At 41.5% G+C, this 21560-nt stretch overlaps 1 protein-coding gene across 9 annotated transcripts in view; it reads right to left on the bottom strand.

The window, feature by feature from the left end:
* LOC115192201 (microtubule-associated serine/threonine-protein kinase 2) overlaps positions 1 to 21560 on the bottom strand; it is a 278871-nt gene that overhangs the window by 85449 nt on the left and 171862 nt on the right. The window contains exon 1 of one of the 9 annotated variants that reach the window (XM_029750434.1): positions 14798 to 15110. The exons of the other annotated variants lie outside the window; for them this stretch is intronic. Coding sequence (XP_029606294.1) covers positions 14798 to 14871 — 74 coding nt within the window. The 5' untranslated portion in view covers positions 14872 to 15110. Of the gene's footprint in view, positions 1 to 14797; positions 15111 to 21560 lie in introns of those variants that run through there. 9 annotated transcript variants of the gene reach the window in all.

Here is a 21560-nt window from a genome sequence, read left to right as displayed (position 1 = left end):
AAAAACAGGCGTCCTTCCTAACTCAATTGACAGAGAGGAACAACCACTCAGGAATTTCACCATGGGGCCAATGGTGATTTTAAACCAGTTACAGAGTTAAATAGCTGTGATAGGAGAAAACTAAGGATGGATCAACAACATTGTAGTTACTCCACAATACTAACCTAAATGACAGAGTAAAAAGAAGAAAGCCTGTACAGAATAAAAATATTCCAAAATGTGCATCCTGTTTGCAATAAGGCACAAAAGTAATAGTGCACAAAATGTGGAAAGGAATTTATTTTTTGTCCTGAATACAAATTATTATGTTTCGGGCAAATCCAACACAACACATCACTGAATACCACTCTTTATATTTTCAAGCATGGTTGTGGCTGCATCATGTTATGGGTATGCTTGTCATCGGCAAGGACTAACAAAGTCCTAGTGGAAAACCTGGTTCAGTCCTCTTTCCAAAACACTGGTAGACAAATCCACCTTTCAGCAGGACAATAACCTAAAACGCAAAGCCAAATATACACTGGAGTTACTTACCAAGATGCCTTGTTACAGTATTGACGTAAATCGTCTTGAAAATCTATGGGAAGACTTGAAAATGGCTGTCTAGCAATGATCAACAACTAACTTGACAGAGCTTGAAGAATTTAAAAAAGAATAATGAGAAAATATTGTACAAAGCTCTTAAAAGACACCCTAAAAGACTCACAGCTGTTATCACTCAGGGGATGAATACTTATCTAATACAAATATATTACAAAAAAAGTTAAAACGTTAGAATTTTTCTTCCACTTTTTGTGTAGAGTGTTGACAAAAGTATTTTGTGTATTTTGAGTATTTTGTATAGAGTGTTGACAAAAAATATATAATTCAATCAATTTTAATCCCACTTTGTAACACAACAAAATGTGGAAAAAGCCAAGTGGTGTGAATGCTTTCTAAAGTCATTGTAAATACATTTGACCGGTCATGCTTAAACACTAAAGGGACAGTTTATTAGGTATAGTCATCTAGTACTGGGTTGGACACCCCTTTGCCTCCAGAACAGACTGAATTCTTTGGGGCATAGAAATGTTGCTCAATTGTCACCGACAGCTCGATGTAGCAGCATTTGAAATTGTTTTTTATTTTTTACATTGGATTAAAGTAGAGACTACTTTAAAATTATATATCATATACTACAGCTGAGGAACAATGGGAAAGTGATTCTGCTTAGAAAGTTGATAAACTTGTAACCCCACTTTTGAGAAAATGGCCTTTGAATGTTTTGGTACACCTACTGGAGAGCTCTTCTTTGTCTATACCCATTCAGCATCATTCACACCCTCTTAAGCCTTAGCCCCACCCATCTCTTTAAGGATTCACATGAGGCCATGTGCTAAACAGTAAGTATGGTAGTGTACAACCAAAGACTTCAAGACTAAAGGCTGGTTTATACTATCGACATGTCTGTATACAGTTGTCGAAGTGACATCATGAACATTCTATTGTCGTCTGACAGGGATGTCGCTAGGCCTTCATTAGCCCCCCTAAATAAATCAATATATCAGTCAATATATTTTCTCTGTGATTTCTCCTTTTTTTTGTCAACCATTCCATCGCATCTTAATCTTCTTACCGGGCGGGCACTAAGACGTGGGGGAGGCTGCTGCCGCAGAGACTGCTGCACGTGCTAGTGACTGTTAGGTCTACTTGTAGCTAACATTTTGGTTAATGTTAGCTACTTCTGTGGCTTGAGACTGTTAGCTAACAGTAAACGGACAGGAAAAGGCTCTGACAGAACAGATTCATGCAGATAGGCTACGATGTGAATTTGGGGCGAGTTAGAACAGACAGAGAGAGAGTATTCACTACTATAGACTTTGGTCATAATCAAAGCTTTGTTAACCAATATGTTAACGTTTTACTGTGAGGCTGCCTGTAAGTTACAGTGTAACAGACGTTGCGAGCTAGCTAACGGTAACGTTAACGGTGTCTTTTAAATTCGACATAAGTTATGTGGCGATGATATCTAATTAACATTGTATTTAATGTAGTTTTGCTATCTGTGCCAGGCTACAAATGAGACAGATGACATATCATGCACATATCTTTTCATACTCAATTGCTTTCATTCAGTAGGCCATTGCAAAACAATTATAAGTAGGTCATGTGTAGAAAAGGTGACATAGTGCTGATCACAATGTCATTGTATTATCCTCAATTTCTCAACTGTAGGCTAGCTAACGACTAACATTAGATGGATATACGGAAATTCTTCAAGAGAGGCAGTGCCAGCAGCTCTGCCGAAGGCCAATCCGGTGAGAAATTAAGATTTTACCAGTTCAAACAAACAAATTAAAACTTAAACTGAATAATCACCTATTAAGCCTTGAGTTATTGTAAATATGAGTTTAATAACAATACATGTCAAAACACAGCAGACAAGAATGAGGGAAAGAATCTGGAGGCTGACAGGGCTGAGGGAGCATGTCTGATGAAGGTTAGTGATAAAAAAAGCGAGTAGATGTTTAAGCTTTCAGTTAAATTTGTACAGCATATGACAGCATATGTCTTACTTTTGTTAGGCATAAATAAATGATGTTCATGATATCTTAAAGGGTCATGCAGAAAGAGAGGCTTCTGTTCAAGGCAGAGATCAACATGCGAGCTGTATAAGTGAGAGAGAGCAAGCATGCCCAGAGAAAGAGGGACAAGAAACAGATCCAGAGAGGGAGGGACAACATACAGATCCATAGAAAGAAAGTAATCAAGCTGCTTCAGTGAAGCTGAATAGCTACCCACGCTAAAGTTTTGGTACACCGAAAAGGACATTTCAGCACTGCTGGTTTGAGAAATACAATTGGGTAGAGAAAAAACATTATATTTGATTCTTTTGTCAGTAACGGCTGCAAAAATTGGAAAAAAGCTTTGTTTATCTTTGGTAAACATGAGATGGCACAAACACACAGAGACAGTGTTGGTTCATGGCAAAGCCACCAGGCAACTAGCAATCATGGGAACATTGCTCAGATTTTAACATCTGCCCATGCTAGTGATATTACAGAGAGAAGGGAGTATCTGAGGAGAATTGTTGCATTCACCTCAATGTTAGGAAGACAGGGGCTCTCTTTCCGTGCCAATGATGAATCTAGTGAAAGCACAAATAGAGGGAACTTTCTTGAATGTATGGAGCTTTTGAAGGAGTTTGACCCTTTCCTGCAAAGGTACAATACTAAATCAAATGCGACGTATCTCTCTCCAGAATCTCAAAATGACATGATCGAATACTGTGCTCAAGAGATTACAGACACCATAGCCTCTGAGATGTCAAAGTCTGTCATGTATGCCATTATGGTGGATGAGGCCAGGGATGGGCAGTATGAACAGTTGGCTCTGTGTGTTAGGTATGTGACAGAAGGGACAGTTAAGGAGCATTTACTAGCACTAGCAGAAATCAAGTCATTTGATCCCCAATCAATAGCAAATGAGTTGCAACAGCACCTCCAAATGAGAGGGGTAGCAGGCCCAAAGTGTGTTGCACAGACCTATGATGGTGCAGGTGTCATGAGTGGGTCCAAAGGAGGTGTGCGAGCACATTTCAGACTGCTGCATCCGGAAGGCAATGTATGTACATTGCTATGCTCATACTATGCTTAATTTGGCTTAATTTGGTGCAGGGCTATTATGGAGGCTGCTGAGTTTTCCAGTTTCTTGGAGAATGTGTATTCGTTTTTCAGTACATCCCTAGTTAACCACCACAAGTTCAAAGAAGCTCAGTCCAAACTTGGAATAGCATCAGCTGAACTTGTACAGCTCTCAAACACTCGCTGGGCATGCCAGTTACGGCCCATAAATGCAGTCATGGACACTTTAACTGCTATTTTTGATTGTCTATATGCCATTTGATCCCCATAGCTGTTGGTCTGAGAGCAAAGCTTTATAAGTTCCCCACCGTGTATTTTCTACTGATGTTTCAGTCCCTTCTTTCTGAGGCACTACACAAGTTCCTCCAGAAAGAGACTGTAGACCTGGCAGAAGCTTGTTTCGGGCAAACAAGCTGTATGTGACACACTGATAGGCAAACGCACAGATGCATTTGCCACAGAACTTTATGACAGAACCAAAGCACTGAAATTCACAATATTCCAGAGGCAGATGCAGCAAGAAAGCGCAATCAAACAAAAATGGGAGATTTTGTGGTGGACCTCCTTGGGTTTAGGCACAGAATTGTCATGTTCCCAAACAATGAAAACAGAGTTGTTGCTCCCCTGCTTGGACAGGATGGTTTGTGAGCTTGACCAGTGATTCTCGACTGTAGATGCAGGTTTGCTCAAAGGCATACAGGCATGCAGCCCCAACTCAAAAAACTTCCTAGCTACATCATGCTTCACTGAGTTTGCCAAGCACTACGGTATTGATGTTAAAACAGAAGAGATGTTGGTGGCCAGAAACTTTCTTGCCCGGAAAAGAGAGACTGGATGTCCTCCCAAAGATATGCTTGCTGTGCATAACCTCCTGGATGATGATGTTTCCTTCTCTGAAGGAAATCATTCAGGTTGCCCTCACAAGTCCTGTAATCAGCTGCTCCTGTGAAAGGTCCTTTGGTGCACTGCGCCGGCTGCACTCCTGGTTGCGTAAGACAATGGGTCAGAAAACGCTTGCAAGTCTTGCAGCCATGCCCATTGAGGATGAAGTGCTTTTGATGGTGTTGGATGGATGGGGACAGAGTGGACTTTAATTTCTTTATTTGGATAGAATTTAAGTAAGTCATATTAGATTAGAACTATGAGACAGGTATACTTTTAGCCAACCTTGACCAAAAATAACCTTATTTTGATAGATTTTACACCCGTTGTTACTCTAAAAAATACATGATGAAAAGACGTTTTGGGGGATTTAAAAAAAATCCTGGGGGAGTATGCCCAGGCCCCCCTAAAAGAGGCTTAGCCCCCTTATCCATGAATCTCTAGTGATGTCCTGTCATCCGACATCAAACTTGACGTTGTCGTTATGAAAAAGTATAAACACAAAAACGACATTAGCAGCCTGGTGGTCCAAAATAGCATAACTGGTGTATTTTAACACAAATAAACCCATCCGTTTAAAAACGAATTTAGTATATGTTAATTTAGCAAACCTGAAACTAAAAACAACTTTCTGAACAATGTTTTGGTTAATTTCTAGCTTGTTAGCTAGCTATCTAACGTTATGTTAGCTGACTAGCCAGTTCAAACAATCATATCAAATAGTTGACAACATCTTAACTTTAGATCATTTGTATTAATTATTACAGGAAAATAAACTCACAATAAGATAATTATTTACAAGTTAATGGCGAGCAAATTACAGAAAATTGCTTACGGTTGTAAGTGTGACAAAATAAAAGCAGGGCATTCTACCAGAGAATTTTAAAACTTGGACACTGTCTCGTTGGCCTAACATTATATCCTAATTTGACTTTGGTGCAGATCATGTTGTTCTTCACATTACCGTCTCTGGTGAACACACACTATATCAAATACAATCAAAGTTTCATGTACAGGGTACAGAAGGTGTAAACGGTACAGTGTAATGGTTACTTGCATAGTGGAGTCTTTTGTTTAGACATGTAGCTAGCTAGCTAGCTAAACAATGAACCATAATCCCAACTCATCTCGTTATTCCCCTGTATGAATCTACAGGTAGATAAAGCTAACCAACTAGCTAGGTTCAATGTTAGCTAGCTAGCTAACATTAGGCTATAACTAGCAATGCAAATGGCTCTGAGATATGAATAATATTACTACAAATATCATACAGATAATATTAGCTAGCTAGCGAGCCAGCCAGCCAGCCAGCTAATGTTAGCTAGCTAGCTAACAGTATGATTTCACTTGCAACGAAAATGACTTTCTGACAAAATTAGAAACGTATAATATCTGAAAATGTAGCTAGCTAGACTCTCTTGCCCGTATACATGGATGAACACTTCTCCCTTTGTCACGGATGCCATTGTTGCCCTTAGTTTGAAGATTTAATCCAGAGACAGGTGTTTTATACATCAGCCTTCTGTGTTATCTTTTCGACAGCTCATGTTATAGACAGAAAGGTGCTACATGGCAGATAAATCTGAACTTATCTCTCGGCATGTCCATCCCATCCATTATCTCAGCGAATCATGGCAAGCGGAAGGTTCCTGTCTTTTTCTGTGGCTAAACAAAACTAGGCTCATAATTTTTTTTATTCGTATTTACAGATGGCATACAAGTTTATTATTAAGGCACATGAAAGTTCACATGTTCCAGAAGGCATTTCTGCCCAAAACATTTTTAAGTTCAAATGCCTCTCCTGTGAAGTAGTGATGCACGACATACACCTAGTTTCCTGAAACAAATCACAGTTGGTATCAAGGGACCTAACGTGTGCCAGGAAAACATTCTGCACACCATTATACCACCGCCACCAGCCTGTACCATTGACACAAGGCAGAATGGGGCCATGGACTCATGGTGCTTACGCCAAATCCTTACTCTGCAATCAGCATGACACGACAGGAGCCAGGATTTGTCGGACCAGGCAATGTTTTTCCACTCCCCAATTGTCCAGTGTTGGTGATCGTGTGCCCACTGGAGCCGCTTCTTCTTGTTTTTAGCTGATAGGGAGTGGAACCCGGTGTGGTCTTCTGCTGCAATAGCCCATCTGTGACAAGGACTGACGAGTTGTGCTTTCCGAGATTTTACAAATATTTCCATATGCCATTGAAACCAGTAGTCTATGTTCTATTGGTTTTCAAATCAACTTGCTTTCATTATCCAGTAGCCAAAGGCACAATCCTAGTCATATAAGCAAACCATGCTAGTTTTTGCATCTTTAGATCTCCCTTCTTTCAGATATTTTCATCTCTGTCACATGAAACCGCTCGCATGATACGTATGCTTTTTACAATGGTGTTTTCCCGGTAATTGCATTATGGAACGAACATTCGCATGTAGCCTACTGCCTTGTGCACACTTATAATGTGAAAAAAATAAAAGTTTAGAGCTGTTGTATCAGACTCATTGCTTTTTAAAGTATTGTTTTATGTAGACCAGGTCTACTGGTTGTATGAATTTAGGATCTATCGCCCCACCATCTGTTTGGAATAGTCTGTTTGGAATAGGCTATTTCTTTCTTGCACAGAATTACAAACTGACCAATAGATTATGTCAACTTTTATGGGGGATATTAGATTGACATAGGCTAGTGATTTTGCTGTTCGTTATTGGTCTTGTTGGCTGAGGAAAAGTAAATGTGGCAGTTATTCTAACATCTTCAAAGTGCGCATCGGAATTCAGGCAAGAAGAACGATCGCTGTGCATCCTCGAGGTGCATGTTCTGTTAAGATGGCTAGCCATAATCTAAATGGGATTTCTGTCATTGCATATGGGTGCAGTAAATTACTCAAATGTCGGTAAATTAAAATGTCCGGTGCCACATTTTCCTAAGGAAAGCCTGGCACACATGCATACACACCTACACACAAAACAGGCAGACAAGAGAGGGATTGGAATTGGAAATGTGAAATGAGATTTGAATGTTAAATGTCAATTAATAATTTTCTTTATATAAGTAATTACCGGCTCTAATTGTCTCACCAAACAGTTCAATGAGGGGGCCGGCCGGGGGTTCGACAGGCAGGCGGCAGGCGGGTAGACGCCACACATCAGGAGTTAAACAACATAATTACACTCAGCTGATGTGACAAGCCAATTAGGCTAACACGAGAACGCCGCAATTATACAGAGACACCTGCTAACAGGGAGTCAACAGAGCGACCAGAATCACCATCACTGCTAACAGGGAGTCAACAGAGAGAGAGACTTGAATCACAATCACTTCTAGAAGGAAGTCAACCCGAGACAGACAGACCTGAGAGAGAGACCGGATTCACCATCAGTGGTTCTGATAGCCTACATGTATGATGCAGCCCAGTAGTGGAAAAGGGCCTCCAAATTAACAACCAGAGAAAGTTTTTTATGGGGGTGGGGGCCAGAGTTAGGCAGGCAGGGGGTCTGGCGTACCGCGTATACAATGGTAGGGGAGATAGATGGACGGATTTAGAGGCAGACTAGCCTGCAACATTTCTCTCTCTAGCCACAGGACAACAGTATCGACAGCAGCCAAATCACACTCAGTGTTTTTTCTGCAAAAGAAAAGTATTGGGCGGGTTTTTAGTCGAAACAGTAAAAAAATATATATACAGTGGGGGAAAAAAGTATTTGATCCCCTGCTGATTTTGTACGTTTGCCCACTTACAAAGAAATTATCAGTCTATAATTTTAATGGTAGGTTTATTTGAACAGTGAGAGACAGAATAACAACAAAAAAATCCAGAAAAACGCATGTAAAAAATTGTATAAAATGATTTGCATTTTAATGAGGGAAATAAGTATTTGACCCCTCCGCAAAACATGACTTAGTACTTGGTGGCAAAACCCTTTTAGGCAATCACAGAGGTCAGGCGTTTCTTGTAGTTGGCCACCAAGTTTGCACACATCTCAGGAGGGATTTTGTCCCACTAGTCCTTGCAGATCTTCTCCAAGTCATTAAGGTTGAGGCTGACGTTTGGCAACTTGAACCTTCAGCTCCCTCCACAGATTTTCTATGGGATTAAGGTCTGGAGACTGGCTAAGCCACTCCAGGACCTTAATGTGCTTCTTATTGAGCCACTCCTTTGTTGCCTTGGCCGTGTGTTTTGGGTCATTGTCATGCTGGAATGCCCATCCACGACCCATTTTCAATGCCCTGGCTGAGGGAAGGAGGTTCTCACCCAAGATTTGACGGTACATGGCCCCGTCCATCGTCCCTTTGATGCGGTGAAGTTGTCCTGTCCCCTTAGCAGAAAAACACCCCCAAAGCATAATGTTTCCACCTCCATGTTTGACGGTGGAGATGGTGTTCTTGGGGTAATAGGCAGCATTCCTCCTCCTCCAAACACGGCGAGTTGAGTTGATGCCAAAGAGCTCCATTTTGGTCTCATCTGACCACAACACTTTCACCAGTTGTCCTCTGAATCATTCAGATGTTCATTGGCAAACTTCAGACGGGCATGTATATGTATTCTTGAGCAGGGGGACCTTGCGGGCGCTGCAGGATTTCAGTCCTTCACGGCGTAGTGTGTTACCAATTGTTTTCTTGGTGACTATGGTCCCAGCTGCCTTGAGATCATTGACAAGATCCTCCCGTGTAGTTCTGGGCTGATTCCTCACCGTTCTCATGATCATTGCAACCCCACGAAGTGAGATCTTGCATGGAGCCCCAGGCCGAGGGATATTGACAGTTCTTTTGTGTTTCTTCCATTTGCGAATAATCGCACCAAATGTTGTCACCTTCTCACCAAGCTGCTTGGCGATGGTCTTGTAGCCCATTCCAGCCTTGTGTAGGTCTACAATCTTGTCCCTGACATCCTTGGAGAGCTCTTTGGTCTTGGCCATGGTGGAGAATTTGGAATCTGATTGATTGATTGCTTCTGTGGACAGGTGTCTTTTTTACAGGTAACAAGCTGCGGTTAGGAGCACTCCCTTTAAGAGTGTGCTTAAAGGGAGCGTTTTTATGGATATTTTTGTTGTTATTCTGTCTCTCACTGTTCAAATAAACCTACCATTAAAATTATAGACTGATCCTTTCTTTATCAGTGGGCAAACGTACAAAATCAGCAGGGGATCAAATACTTCTTTCCCCCACTGTAGATATACATACAGTACCAGTCAAAAGTTTGGACACACATATTCATTCAAGGGTTTTTCTTTATTTTTACAATTTTCTACATTGTAGAATAATAGTAAAGACATTAAAACTATGAAATAATCATGTTGTAACCAAAAAAGTGTTAAACAAATCAAAATATATTTTATATTTGAGATTCTTGAAAGTGGCCACCCTTTACCTTGATGTCAGCTTTGCCCACTCTTGACATTCTCTCAACCAGCTTCATGAGGAATGCTTTTCCAATGCTTTGACCCACAGGACTGCTGCTGACTGGATGTTTTTTGTTCGTCGCCACTGTCTCGGTAAACCCTAGACACTGTCATGCGTGAAAAGCCCAGGAGGCTGGCTGTTTCTGAGATACTGGAACCAGCGCACCTGACATCAATGATCAAACCATGCTCAAAGTCGCTTAGGTCACTAGTTTTACCCAGTCTAATGTTCAATCGAACAGTAACTGTATGCCTCGATGCCTGTCTGCCTGCTTCATGTAGCAAGCCACGTGACTCACTGTCTGTAGGAGCCAAACACTTTCGTGAACGGGGTGGCCACTGAGTGTATTTCTAGGTCTCTACTGTCTCAATCAGGTATTGATTGTGCTATGACTGTACAAATACCTCACAGCCAGGAAGCTAAGAATACAAGATCATTAGAGAAAAAGGTCAAGGGGAAAAGGGTGAAGAGAGGGAGAAAAACCGAGGATGGAGGATATAATAATCAATCCCTAATTTTCTAACATCAGGAGGATATAGACAACGTAACACTGCAGCACATTCCATGGCAATGCTTCCAGAATACAATAACAGGCTGGCTAAACACGCAACGCACGCACCCTGGGATACCAATACAATGTAGAGACACAATATGAGTGACGTATGCACAGACAGAGACAGGTGGCCTGGACACAGTGAGGCTCCCTCCCTCACTTCATTGAGTCAGAGGAATAATTCATAGCCCCTAATCTGCTACCACAGAGAGAGAAGGAGTGATGAAGAAAGGAGGAGAGATAAGAAGAGAGCGGTTTAAAAGAGAGAGGATGAGAGCTCCATGGGGACATTCAGAAAGCACTGACTAGGTCTGGACATGTTACAGAACATTCTTTCACACATTCCCATCTCTCAAGCATCTCTCAAGCTACTCCTCAGAGCTGGTGCACGAACACAACACAGTATACCGTGTTACTGCCTCCCTCCCAATTGACTCAGCTAACAGCACTGAGACACCCACAGCCAGGCCAGGTGTCCCTGTCACACAGCTATCTGTCATCACACTAAACATGGTATTGGCGGTAGCATATCACACATCACAGCAATAATCTACCATATCATATAACTCCATGCAAGTGAACTCACCTAAGCAGCCACCAACTATTTCAGTTGATTGCACTAGCACATGATTTGGTAGCACCAATTGTTTGCTGATGTGTGTCAACAGCCTTTAGAAACGTGTTTCATCCTTCTCCTGTTACTGGGCAGAAAATAGGAGCTCAGTCAATGAGTGGACTGCCTGGGACAGTGAGTTGTTTACTGCGCAGGCACGTTTCACGGACCGCTCCTTCTTTTTCCTCTGTAATGAATACGCTATTGTCCGGTTGGAATATTATCGACGTTTTATGTTAAAAAGACCCTAAGGATTGATTGTGAACAACGTTTGACATGTTTCTACGAATGGTAATGGAACTATTTGACTTTTTGTGTCTGCATTTACGCTCGCGCATTATGCCTTTGGATAGTGATCTGAACGCATGAACAAAACGGAGGTATTTGGACATACATTTGGAGTATTTCGAACAAAAAGAACATTTCTTGTGGAAGTAGGAGACCTGGGAGTGCATTCTGACGAAGATCAGCAAAGGTAAGAGAATATTTATAATACTAATTCTGAGTTTAGTTGACCCCAGAACTTGGCGGGTATCTGTATAGCTTGCTTTGATGGCTGAGCTATGTACACAGAATATTGAAAAATGTGCTTTCTCCATAAAGCTATTTTAAAATCTGACACAGCGGTTGCATTAAGGAGAAGTATATCTATAATTCTTTCAATAACTGTTGTACATTTTATCAACGTTTATGATGAGTATTTTTGTAAATTGAAGTTTTGGTGGGAATACATTTTCTTAACATCACGCGCCAATGTAAAATGGGGTTTTTGGATATAAATATGAACTTTATCGAGCAAAACATACATGTATTGTGTAACATGAAGTCCTATCAGTGTCATCTGATGAAGATCATCAAAGGTTAGTGAATATTTTAGCTGTATTTTTGTTTTTTGTGATGCATGTCCTTGCTTGGAAAATGGCTGTGTGGTTTTTCTTGTGAAGTTTATATCCTAACATAATCTAATTTTATGCTTTCACCATAAAGCCTTTTTGAAATCGGACAATGTGGTTAGATTAACGGGAAGTTTGTCTTTAAAATGGTGTAAAATAGTTGATTATTTGAGAAAATGAAATTATGAGATTTTTGCTGTTTTGTATTTCGCGCCATGCTATTTCACTGGCTGTTGAATAGTGTGTCCCGCAGGTGGGACGCTAGCGTCCCACGTAGCCCATAGAAGTTAAAAGTTAATTTGTGGAATTTCTTTCCTTCTTAATGTGTTTGAGCCAATCAGTTGTGTTGTGACAAGGTAGTGGTAGTATAGAAGATTTGGTAAAAGACCAAGTCCATATTATGGAAAGAACAGCACAAATAAGCAAAGAGAAACGACAGTCCATCATTACTTTAAGACATGGTCAGTCAATCCAGAAATGTCAAGAACTTTGAAAGTTTGTTCAAGTAGTCGGAAAAACCATCAAGCGCTATGATGAAACTGGCTCTCATGAGCACCGCCACAGGAAAGCAAGAGCCAGAGTTACCTCTGCTGCAGAGGATAAGTTCATTAGAGTTACCAGCCTCAGAAATTGCAGCCCAAATAAAGGCTTCACAGAGTTCAAGTAACAGACACATCTTAACATCAACTGTTCAGAGGAAACTGTGTGAATCAGGCCTTCATGGTCAAATTGCTGCAAAGAACCCACTACTAAATGACACCAATAATAAGAAGAGACTGGCTAGGGCCAAGAAACACGAGCAGGAAGGGAAAGGGAAAGGGGAATACCTAGTCAGTTGTACAACGGAATGCCTTCAACTGAAATGTGTCTTCCGCAATGGAGATTAGACCGATGGAAATCTGTCTTTTGGTCTGATGAGTACAAATTTGAGATTTTTGGTTCCAACCGCAGTGTCTTTGTGAGACGCCGAGTAGGTGAACGGATGATCTCCGCATGTGTGGTTCCCACCATGAAGTATGGAGGAGGAGGTGTGATGGTGCTTTGCTAGTGACACTGTCTGTGATTTATTTAGAATTCAAGGCACACTTAACTAGCATGGCTACCATAGCATTCTGCAGCGATAAGCCATCCCATCTGGTTTGCGCTTAGTGAGACTATCATTTGTTTTTCAACAGGACAATGACCCAACACACCTCCAGGCTGTGTAAGGGCTATTTGACCAAGAAGGAGAGTGATGGAGTGCTGCATCAGATGACCTGGCCTCCACAATCACCCTACCCCAACCGAATTGAGATGGTTAAGGATGAGTTGGACCGCAGAGTGAAGAAAAAAATGCCAACAAGTGCTCAGCAAATGTGGGAACTCCTTCAAGACTGTTGGGAAAGCATTCCAGGTGATGCTGGTTGAGAGAATACGCCAAGTGTGTGCAAAGCTGTTATCAAGACCAAGGGTGGCTACTTTGAAGAATCTCAACTATAAAATATATTTTGATTGGTTTAACACTTTTTTGCTTACTATATGATTCCATATGTGTTATATCATAGTTTTGATGTCTTCACTATTATTCTACAATGTAGAAAATAGTAAAAAATAAAGAAAAGCCCTTGTATGAGTAGGTGTGTACAAACTTTTGACTGCTACTGTACATACACACTTCACAGGTGTGAGCCACATAGAGCAGCAGATGAGGAATTATACGACAGCAGATCAAACTGAGAGCAGAGATGGAGAACATTTCCGGAGAGAGTGAGGGGCAGTGCTCACATCACCAGCACAGTCAAACTAAGGGGGTTTCAGTTTGCTAGAATGGCTACATCCATAGTCTAGCTGCTCTAGCAGTTCCATGTCAAGTCCATAAAACTACAGTGAATCAGTGAGAGTGAGCCTAACCATGCCTGCCCACTCACTCACCCCCTAGGCAGCACAGCACAGCACACTATTACTATGCAAGAGTCACTTTGTCCCTGCCTAACTCCCTGTCTGTCTATCTGTCTGTTTGTCTGTCTGCCCAGAATGTGTCTAAGCGTTTAGAAAACTGTTCGAAAAAAGAGTTCCAAAAGGGTTATTCGGCTGTCCCCATAGGATAACCCTTTTTGGTTCCAGGTAGAACCCCCTGTGGAATGGGTCCTATATGGAAGCCAAAAGGGTTCTACCTGGAACCAAAAGGGTTCAACCAGGAACCAAAAATGGTTCATCAAAGGGTTCTCCTATGGGGACAGCCAAAGAATCCTTTTAGGTTCTGGATAGCACCTTTTGTTCCTAAGAGTGTACACTGTTGACTGTAGAGAGATATGAAGTGTGTCTGTGTGTGAGTGTGTGTTACAAAGCTCACTGTTATTAACAGGGAGTTAGACATTTGCTGGTACTGTAAGTACAGCTCTGTATTGCCTGTCTAAAAGCCACATCTACATATTAAAAGAAAGAGAGAGAGAGAGAGAGAAACCGAGAGAAAAAGAGAAACCGAGAGAGGGAAACAGAGAGCGAGAGAGACAGAGAGAGGGAGGGAGAGAGCAAAAGAACTGCGCTAAATGTGCGCAATATGGTCAGATCATACCTCACAAATGTTCAAAACAAGGAAACTCAAATCCTCACAAAGCGCCAGCAACTGCATGCAACCTATTATCCCTAAACCAGACAGGCAAAAGTCATTTCCTGACCTTCATCTTAAAACCAAGTCCAGCAGAAAACACACCGAAGAGAAAGAGGGAGAGGAGACGCATTTAAAAAGAGGAAGAGGGAAAAGGGGTAAGGAGACACATTATAGAGACAGACAAATTAAAACTGAGAAAGCAAGGGATCAGAGAAGAGGAAATGGAGAGATACCTCTTGGATCGGCGCAGCATGCTTCTCTCCGGCAGGGAAAAATTGGAAAGCACAGTCCAAAAAGAGTCAGACATGGTCCTGCAGCTCCACACACATGGCTGTCACACACACACACAGAGATGGCACTGCCCGCCAGCCTCTGAACACACAGACACACGTACGCCAGCTACTGGCAGCAGGCAGGCAGACAGGCAGCTTGGACAGATGGATAGGATGCGGCTTCTGCTTCCTAAACTAAAGCTAAAACTGCTGCTGGTCTCAAACTGCACCGCTAGCTACCGCTGATCTGAGCAACCTCAGTGTGCTCTCTCCCTCTCAATCTCTTTCTCAATTTATCTGCCTGACAGTATCTCTCCTCCTCCCCTCTGTCTCGCCCCTCCCTCCCTCCCTCCGGCTCAGTGACCAGCCTCTCTCTCTCTCTCATCCTCCCTCACTCCCTTTAGCTCAGTGGCCAGCCTCTCTCCGTGGATCACATTTAAAGGTGCAGCCTGCGTAAACACCTATTAACTCTACTGCCAGTGCTTTCTCTGCACCATCTACCGCCCATCTGGGGTGTGTGTGGTGTGTGTGTGCATGCAAAGTATTAGGGAGCCCAAGGAGAAACAAACTCATTATCAGACAGAACAGAACATAGTGGATTTAAGGTTTACCTTCTCAGTAGAAACAAATATTTCCCTCTATGTATTACACAGCTGCCCGATCAGCTACCTGCCCTTTAGTAGTGTGTGTAATGAAAGGTACCAGCCAGCAACAGATCAGAAAACAAGACAAGATAGAAGGGGAAAAAAAATAGCAGGGAAGTTTGTGTGGGGGCAGGTGAGCGTGCTAGTGTCAGTTGCGTGACAGTGCTGGGGTAGTGTTGTGTGCCTAATGCTTACGGCTCCTGTTTCCACCAGGCTAACTAACAGAGGAATAAGTTAGCAGTAGCACCTCAGAGAAAGAACAGAAGCTAGCAGAGCGTGACAGACACAGGCAGCAGGGTCACCAAAGGTGTTTAGAACTAACCCAAGATAGACCACAGCCTGTTGTTTCCAATGGGAGCAAATGAATCATAGTGGGCAAAACAAGCAAGGAGCTGAGATCCTATTGGTATCTTTCTAGCATGTATTTGCATATTTACATTAAGGAACGCCTACTCTGTGAAGTGCGCGTGTGCAATAACTCAATTCGCCCTTGCACTCCTAAACAGCACAATTTATAGAAACTTTGGCAAAGGGTAAAGTCTACGAAGCATAGTTCACTCTGTTAATGACTAGTTCTGGGAACAGAAAACTGTATTGAGATCAAATGTTCCATCAATGAGAAAATTTGTAGAATGTCGGCCAAAATCCATCTTGCTCCATCTTCTCCCACTGGGCTTCATCTCATCACCATATTTTTTAAACCTAAGCTACCGTGCATACCTATATAACATAGGTACATGACATAATGATGCCTCGTAAAATCATTCCTAACCTAGCCCACACAATGTCTGCTGTGTGGATCGAGCAGTCAACAAGTCCAGCAGTCATTTGAAAGAGTAAGAAATTTTCAGTGGGACAACTCAAAGGCGAAATCCATTAAAGCCAAGATACCGGAATTCATTGCCCTTGACAATCAATTGTTCTCTGTTGTGGGTGATGTTGGCTTTCACCGACTGGTCGAGCATCGGTACACACTACCAAGTGCGCTATTTTTCAGATGTTGCCCTACCGGAGTTACACAATAATAGCGTCACTGCTATTAGCTTCATGACATACATATTATGGAATGCCGTTTGGGTCTTTGCGTGTCAAAAAAAGATACAGTAGCACTGTCAAAGCTGTACAAAAAAGTCTGCAAACAAGCAAACACGGGCCACGAATGATGTGTTTACAATACCGCGTTGGTAATAAAGCATAATTTGTTCGACCGCAACTTCTGGGGTAGCTAGCTTTAGCTTGGTACCTAGCTAGCACCAATACAACCAGCCTGAAAACAATGACCAGTAGAAACTGCAGTCATTTTCATTATTCTTAGCAATGATTTACGAATCCTTGTGAGTAAGTATTAGCTAGGTTGCCACTTGTTGTTTGCCTATTGAAATTGAACTTCAGTTCATGAAAATAAATAGCTAGCCAGCTACTTAACCTGGTTGCCCAAAGCTAGCGTTATAAGCAGCCAGCTAGCTTCATCTGGCTCGATTGGACCGGGTTATGTGACTATTGACTGTACGTTTGTTTATGTGTAACTCTGTGTTGTTGTTTTTGTTGCACTGCTTTGCATTATCTTGGCCAGGTCGCAGTTGTAAATGAGATATTGTTCTCAACTGGCCTACCTGGTTAAATAATGGTGAAATAAAAAAAATACATGAAACTGTGTTGTGAAGCTAATCACAATAAGGATTAGACACAATAGTGGGATTTGTGGTGTGCCTTCAAAATAAAAGAATGTCAATGACAGTGATGCAAATGAATACAAATAGTAGAATTATGCCATACTTTAATTTTTGAAGGCTAACCGCAAAGTCCACTACTGTGGCTAGTCCTTATTGTGGCTAGCCTCACATAGATGTATCCGACCACCATTAATCAAATAAGAACTGTCTTATAAATTAGGGTTATTTCCGATGACACCTAGCTATATAGTTAGCTAGCTAATTGCAACTGAAACAGATGTCGTTTTGCTATGTTTTTGGGGAAGAACATTGTTTGCATCCATGAGCTAGCTAGCTTTTTTTTATGACCAGCACTGAAGGTGCGCGAGATAACTTTACCAGCATCATAGCATACATATCGATGAATCGTTGTGACATATGAAATACGAGTGATAGTGTAATCAATGTGTAATAACTACGTAAAAAATGTATGAACGTGTTAAATTATTATGTGACGTGCAGTCATATTCAGGTCCTCATTGGTCAACAAGCTTATTTGACACTCAAATAGTGTTATTTGACACTTCAAATAGTGTTATTTGACACTTCAAATAGTGTAATTTTTCCCATCTTTTTTGACATGCAAAGACCCAAACGGCATTCCATAGAAATCCTGGTTGAGAATGAAATGACCGAACAAATGAACAACAAAACAGCACAGCAAGTAAGTGAAAGAAATAGGTATTGATTATGTTTTACTGGTAATAGGGACATACATAAATGGTCAGTGTGGTGTGTGTGTGTAACCTTTATTTAACTAGGAAAGTCAGTTAAGAACAAATTCTTATTTACAATGACAGCCAATTGTGCGCCGCCGTATGGGACTCCCAATCACGGCCGGATGTGATACAGCCTGGATTCGAACCAGGGACTGTAGTTACGCCTCTTGCACTAAGATGCAGTGCCTTAGACTGCTGCGTCCATGTGTGTGTGTTAACTATTTAACTGTACTAGAATGCTTAAAAGGCCACTAACATTTTTAATATCGGTTATCGGTACCGGGTTTTTTTGGCAAGGAAAATATCGGATATCGGCCAAAAATGTCATATAGGTGCATCACTAATCTACACCATTCGTGCCTTAATGTCCTGTCCTGTACATGAATGTCTTGGATGTCCCGTACATGCAAGTCCCTTGGAAGTACGCAAGGCAATCTTATGGAACCAAAGAGGCCCTGTACACTAGTATGTTATCATGTGACATATAAACATTAAAAGGATACTTCAGGATTTTGGCAATGAGGCACTTTGTCAACTTCCCCAGAGTCAGATGAACTCGTGGATACTATGTTTATGTTTTTGTGTGCGGTTTGAAGGAAACTGTTAACTACAGTGTCTTCAGAAAGTATTCAAACCCCTTTACTTTTTCCACATTTCTGTGTGTTACAGCCTGAATTTAAAATGATTAATTTGAGATTTTTTGTCACTGGCTTACACACAATTCCCCATAATGTCAAAGTGGGATAATGTTTTTCGCAATTTTTACAAATTAATTAAAAATTAAAAGCTGAAATGTGTTGAGTGAATAAGTATTCAATCCCCTTTGTTATAGCAAGCCTAAATATGTTCAGGAGTAAAAATGTGCTTAACAAGTCACAAAATAAGTTGCATGGATAAAAGTGTTTGACTTTAATGACTACCTCATCTTTGTACCCCACAAATACAATTATCTGTAAGGTCCTCCAGTCGAGCAGTACATTTCAAACACCAATTCAATCACAAAGACCAGGGAGGTTTTGCAATACCTCGCAATGATGGGCACCTATTGGTAGTGTGCAAAGCTGTCATCAAGGCAAAGGGTGTCTACTTTGAAGAAATTCAAATATAAAATATATTTTGATTTGTTTAAACACTTTTTTGTTTACTACATAATTTCATATGTGTTATTTCATAGTTTTGATGTCTTCACTATTATTCTACAATGTAGAAAAATAAAATAAAAAGAAGAAAAACCCTTGGATGAGTAGGCATGTCCAAACTGTTGACTGGTACTGTATATACAAAAGTCTGTGGACACACTTCAAATTAGTGGATTTGACTACTTCAGCCACCCCCGTTGCTGACAGGAGTATAAAATCGAGCACACAGCCATGCAATCTCCATATCAAATCAAATCAAATTTATTTATATAGCCCTTCTTACATCAGCTGATATCTCAAAGTGCTGTACAGAAACCCAGCCTAAAACCCCAAACAGCAAGTAATGCAGGTGTAGAAGCACCATAGACAAACCTTGGCAGTAGAATGGCCTATACCTTGGCACCGTTATAGGATGGCACCTTTCCAACAAGTCAGTTCGTCAAATTTCTGCCTTGCCCCGGTCAACTGTAAGTGCTGTTAATTGTGAAGTGGCACGTCTAGGAGCAACAACAGCTCAGTCGCAAAGTGGTAGGCCACACAATCTCACATAACAGGACCGCCGAGTGCTGAAGCACGTAAAAATTGTCTGTCCTCGGTTGCAACACTCACTATCGAGTGCCAACTTGCCTCTGGAAGAACGTCAGCACAATAACTGTTTGTCGGGAGCTTCATGAAATGGGTTTCCATGGCCGAGCAGACACACTCAAGCCTAAGATCACCATGTGCAATGCCAAGCGTTGGCTAGAGTGGTGTAAAGCTCGCCGCCATTGGACTCTGGAGCAGTGAAAATGCATTCTCTGGAGTGATAAATCATACTTCACCATCTGGCAGTCCAACAGACTAATCTGGGTTTGGCGGATGCCAGGAGAAAGCTACCTGCCCGAATGCATAGTGCCAACTGTAAAGATTGGTGGAGTAGGAATAATGGTCTGGGCCTGTTTTTCATGGTTCGGGTTACGCCCCACAGCATACAATGACATTCTAGACGATTCTGTGCTTCCAACTTTGTGGCAACAGTTTGGGGAAGAACTTGACTGGCCTGCACAGAGCCCTGACCTTACTAATGCTCTTATGGCTGAATGAAAGCAAGTCCCCGCAGCAATGTTCCATCATCTAGTGGAAAGCCTTCCCAGAAGAGTGGAGGCTGTTATAGAAGCAAAGGGGGGGGGACCAACTCCATTAGTGTGAAGCTTTAGGAGTGAAGGACCATAGGGTGAAACTCTAAACCAGGATTATCTGTCCCACTGGGTGGGTGTAAAGTAGAATACATTCTTAGGGGTGTGTTCAATTGTGTGAATACTAGAGGCCTTATTGTTTTGTCCGAAGTGTATTGTATGTGTGGTTGTCAGATATGTATTGAGTGTTTGCGCTCCCCTTTGTCATTGAAGTATTCATTGATTAATAGTTTGAATAGGGATAGGATAAGTGAACTCTATTAAAGGTCACATGAAAAAAAAAAGCATAGGGCACAGAATGCCCGCCTGGTAAAATGTTTAGCCTTGTAAAAATTTAAGGCAAATAATTATTGCCGCACTCTCTTTGTGAGGTGACAAAATATGTGGAAAGGTTAAGAAAGGCTGGTTTGAGGAAGTATTTACGAAAGAGAAAGTGGAAATCAAAAATATAAATGGCTGTCGGTTTAGTGGTTTCGAATTATAAAAGTGAGAAAGTCAGAAAATCCAGTGTTGAAAAAGAAAGTGAAGAGCCTGATGGCCCAACAGCAAGGAGGTGGGGGCTTGCCGTCCACATCCCTTGGTAATATCCTGAGGTGACGCGTATGTCTCTGATTCACATTCCAATGATCTGGAGCAGATTGTTTGATTAGTCACCCTAACGCATCAGTTGTAATGTTGCATTTTGTATTGAGTAGGGTGGGTTTTTCTTGCATTCCTGTGAACAGTTGATATGGTAACTGTAAAGGGTATGGGTTGTTCATGTTCGCAATTTGATTAGGTGAACGCAGTGTCACGGATGTAATTACTCCCATAAAAACACTATCGTTGTTTTAGGTGTGTATCCATGCTAGATTAACCAAACTATTTGGTCTCATTTTATAATAAGGAGCTGCAGGCTACTCGCTCCATGATTTAGGTCAGTGGTCATCAATCGGCAATCTGGAATTTTTTATGAGTAAGTTCATGTTTAAGTTGTTATTTAGCACTGTCAACACTTTGTTCAACACTTTTAGAAGCCATAAATTGTGCGTTCTCCCTACTTCCACTCACGCTACAACCAGAACTGCATGTCACAGAATATGTCGTACTCTTCGGCGAATATGTCGTATTTAAGAGAGAAGGACCAAGGCGCAGCGGAAGTGTGGATACTCATGTTTTTAATGTTGAAAACAAAAGGAGTAGAGCATCCACTGAAAACCAATAAACAAAACAATGAACGGACTGACGGTGTGGCAGGCTATACCAAACGCAGCAGTGCTCACAACAATTCCCCACAACCCCAAAGACAAACACACACACCTATATAGGACTTCCAATCAAAGGCAACTATACACA

Source organism: Salmo trutta, chromosome 4, assembly GCF_901001165.1.
Source record: "Salmo trutta chromosome 4, fSalTru1.1, whole genome shotgun sequence".
NCBI classification, from domain to species: Eukaryota; Metazoa; Chordata; class Actinopteri; order Salmoniformes; family Salmonidae; genus Salmo; species Salmo trutta.
Note: the sequence above shows the minus strand (reverse complement) of the source record. Positions and strands in the feature narration are given on the sequence as shown.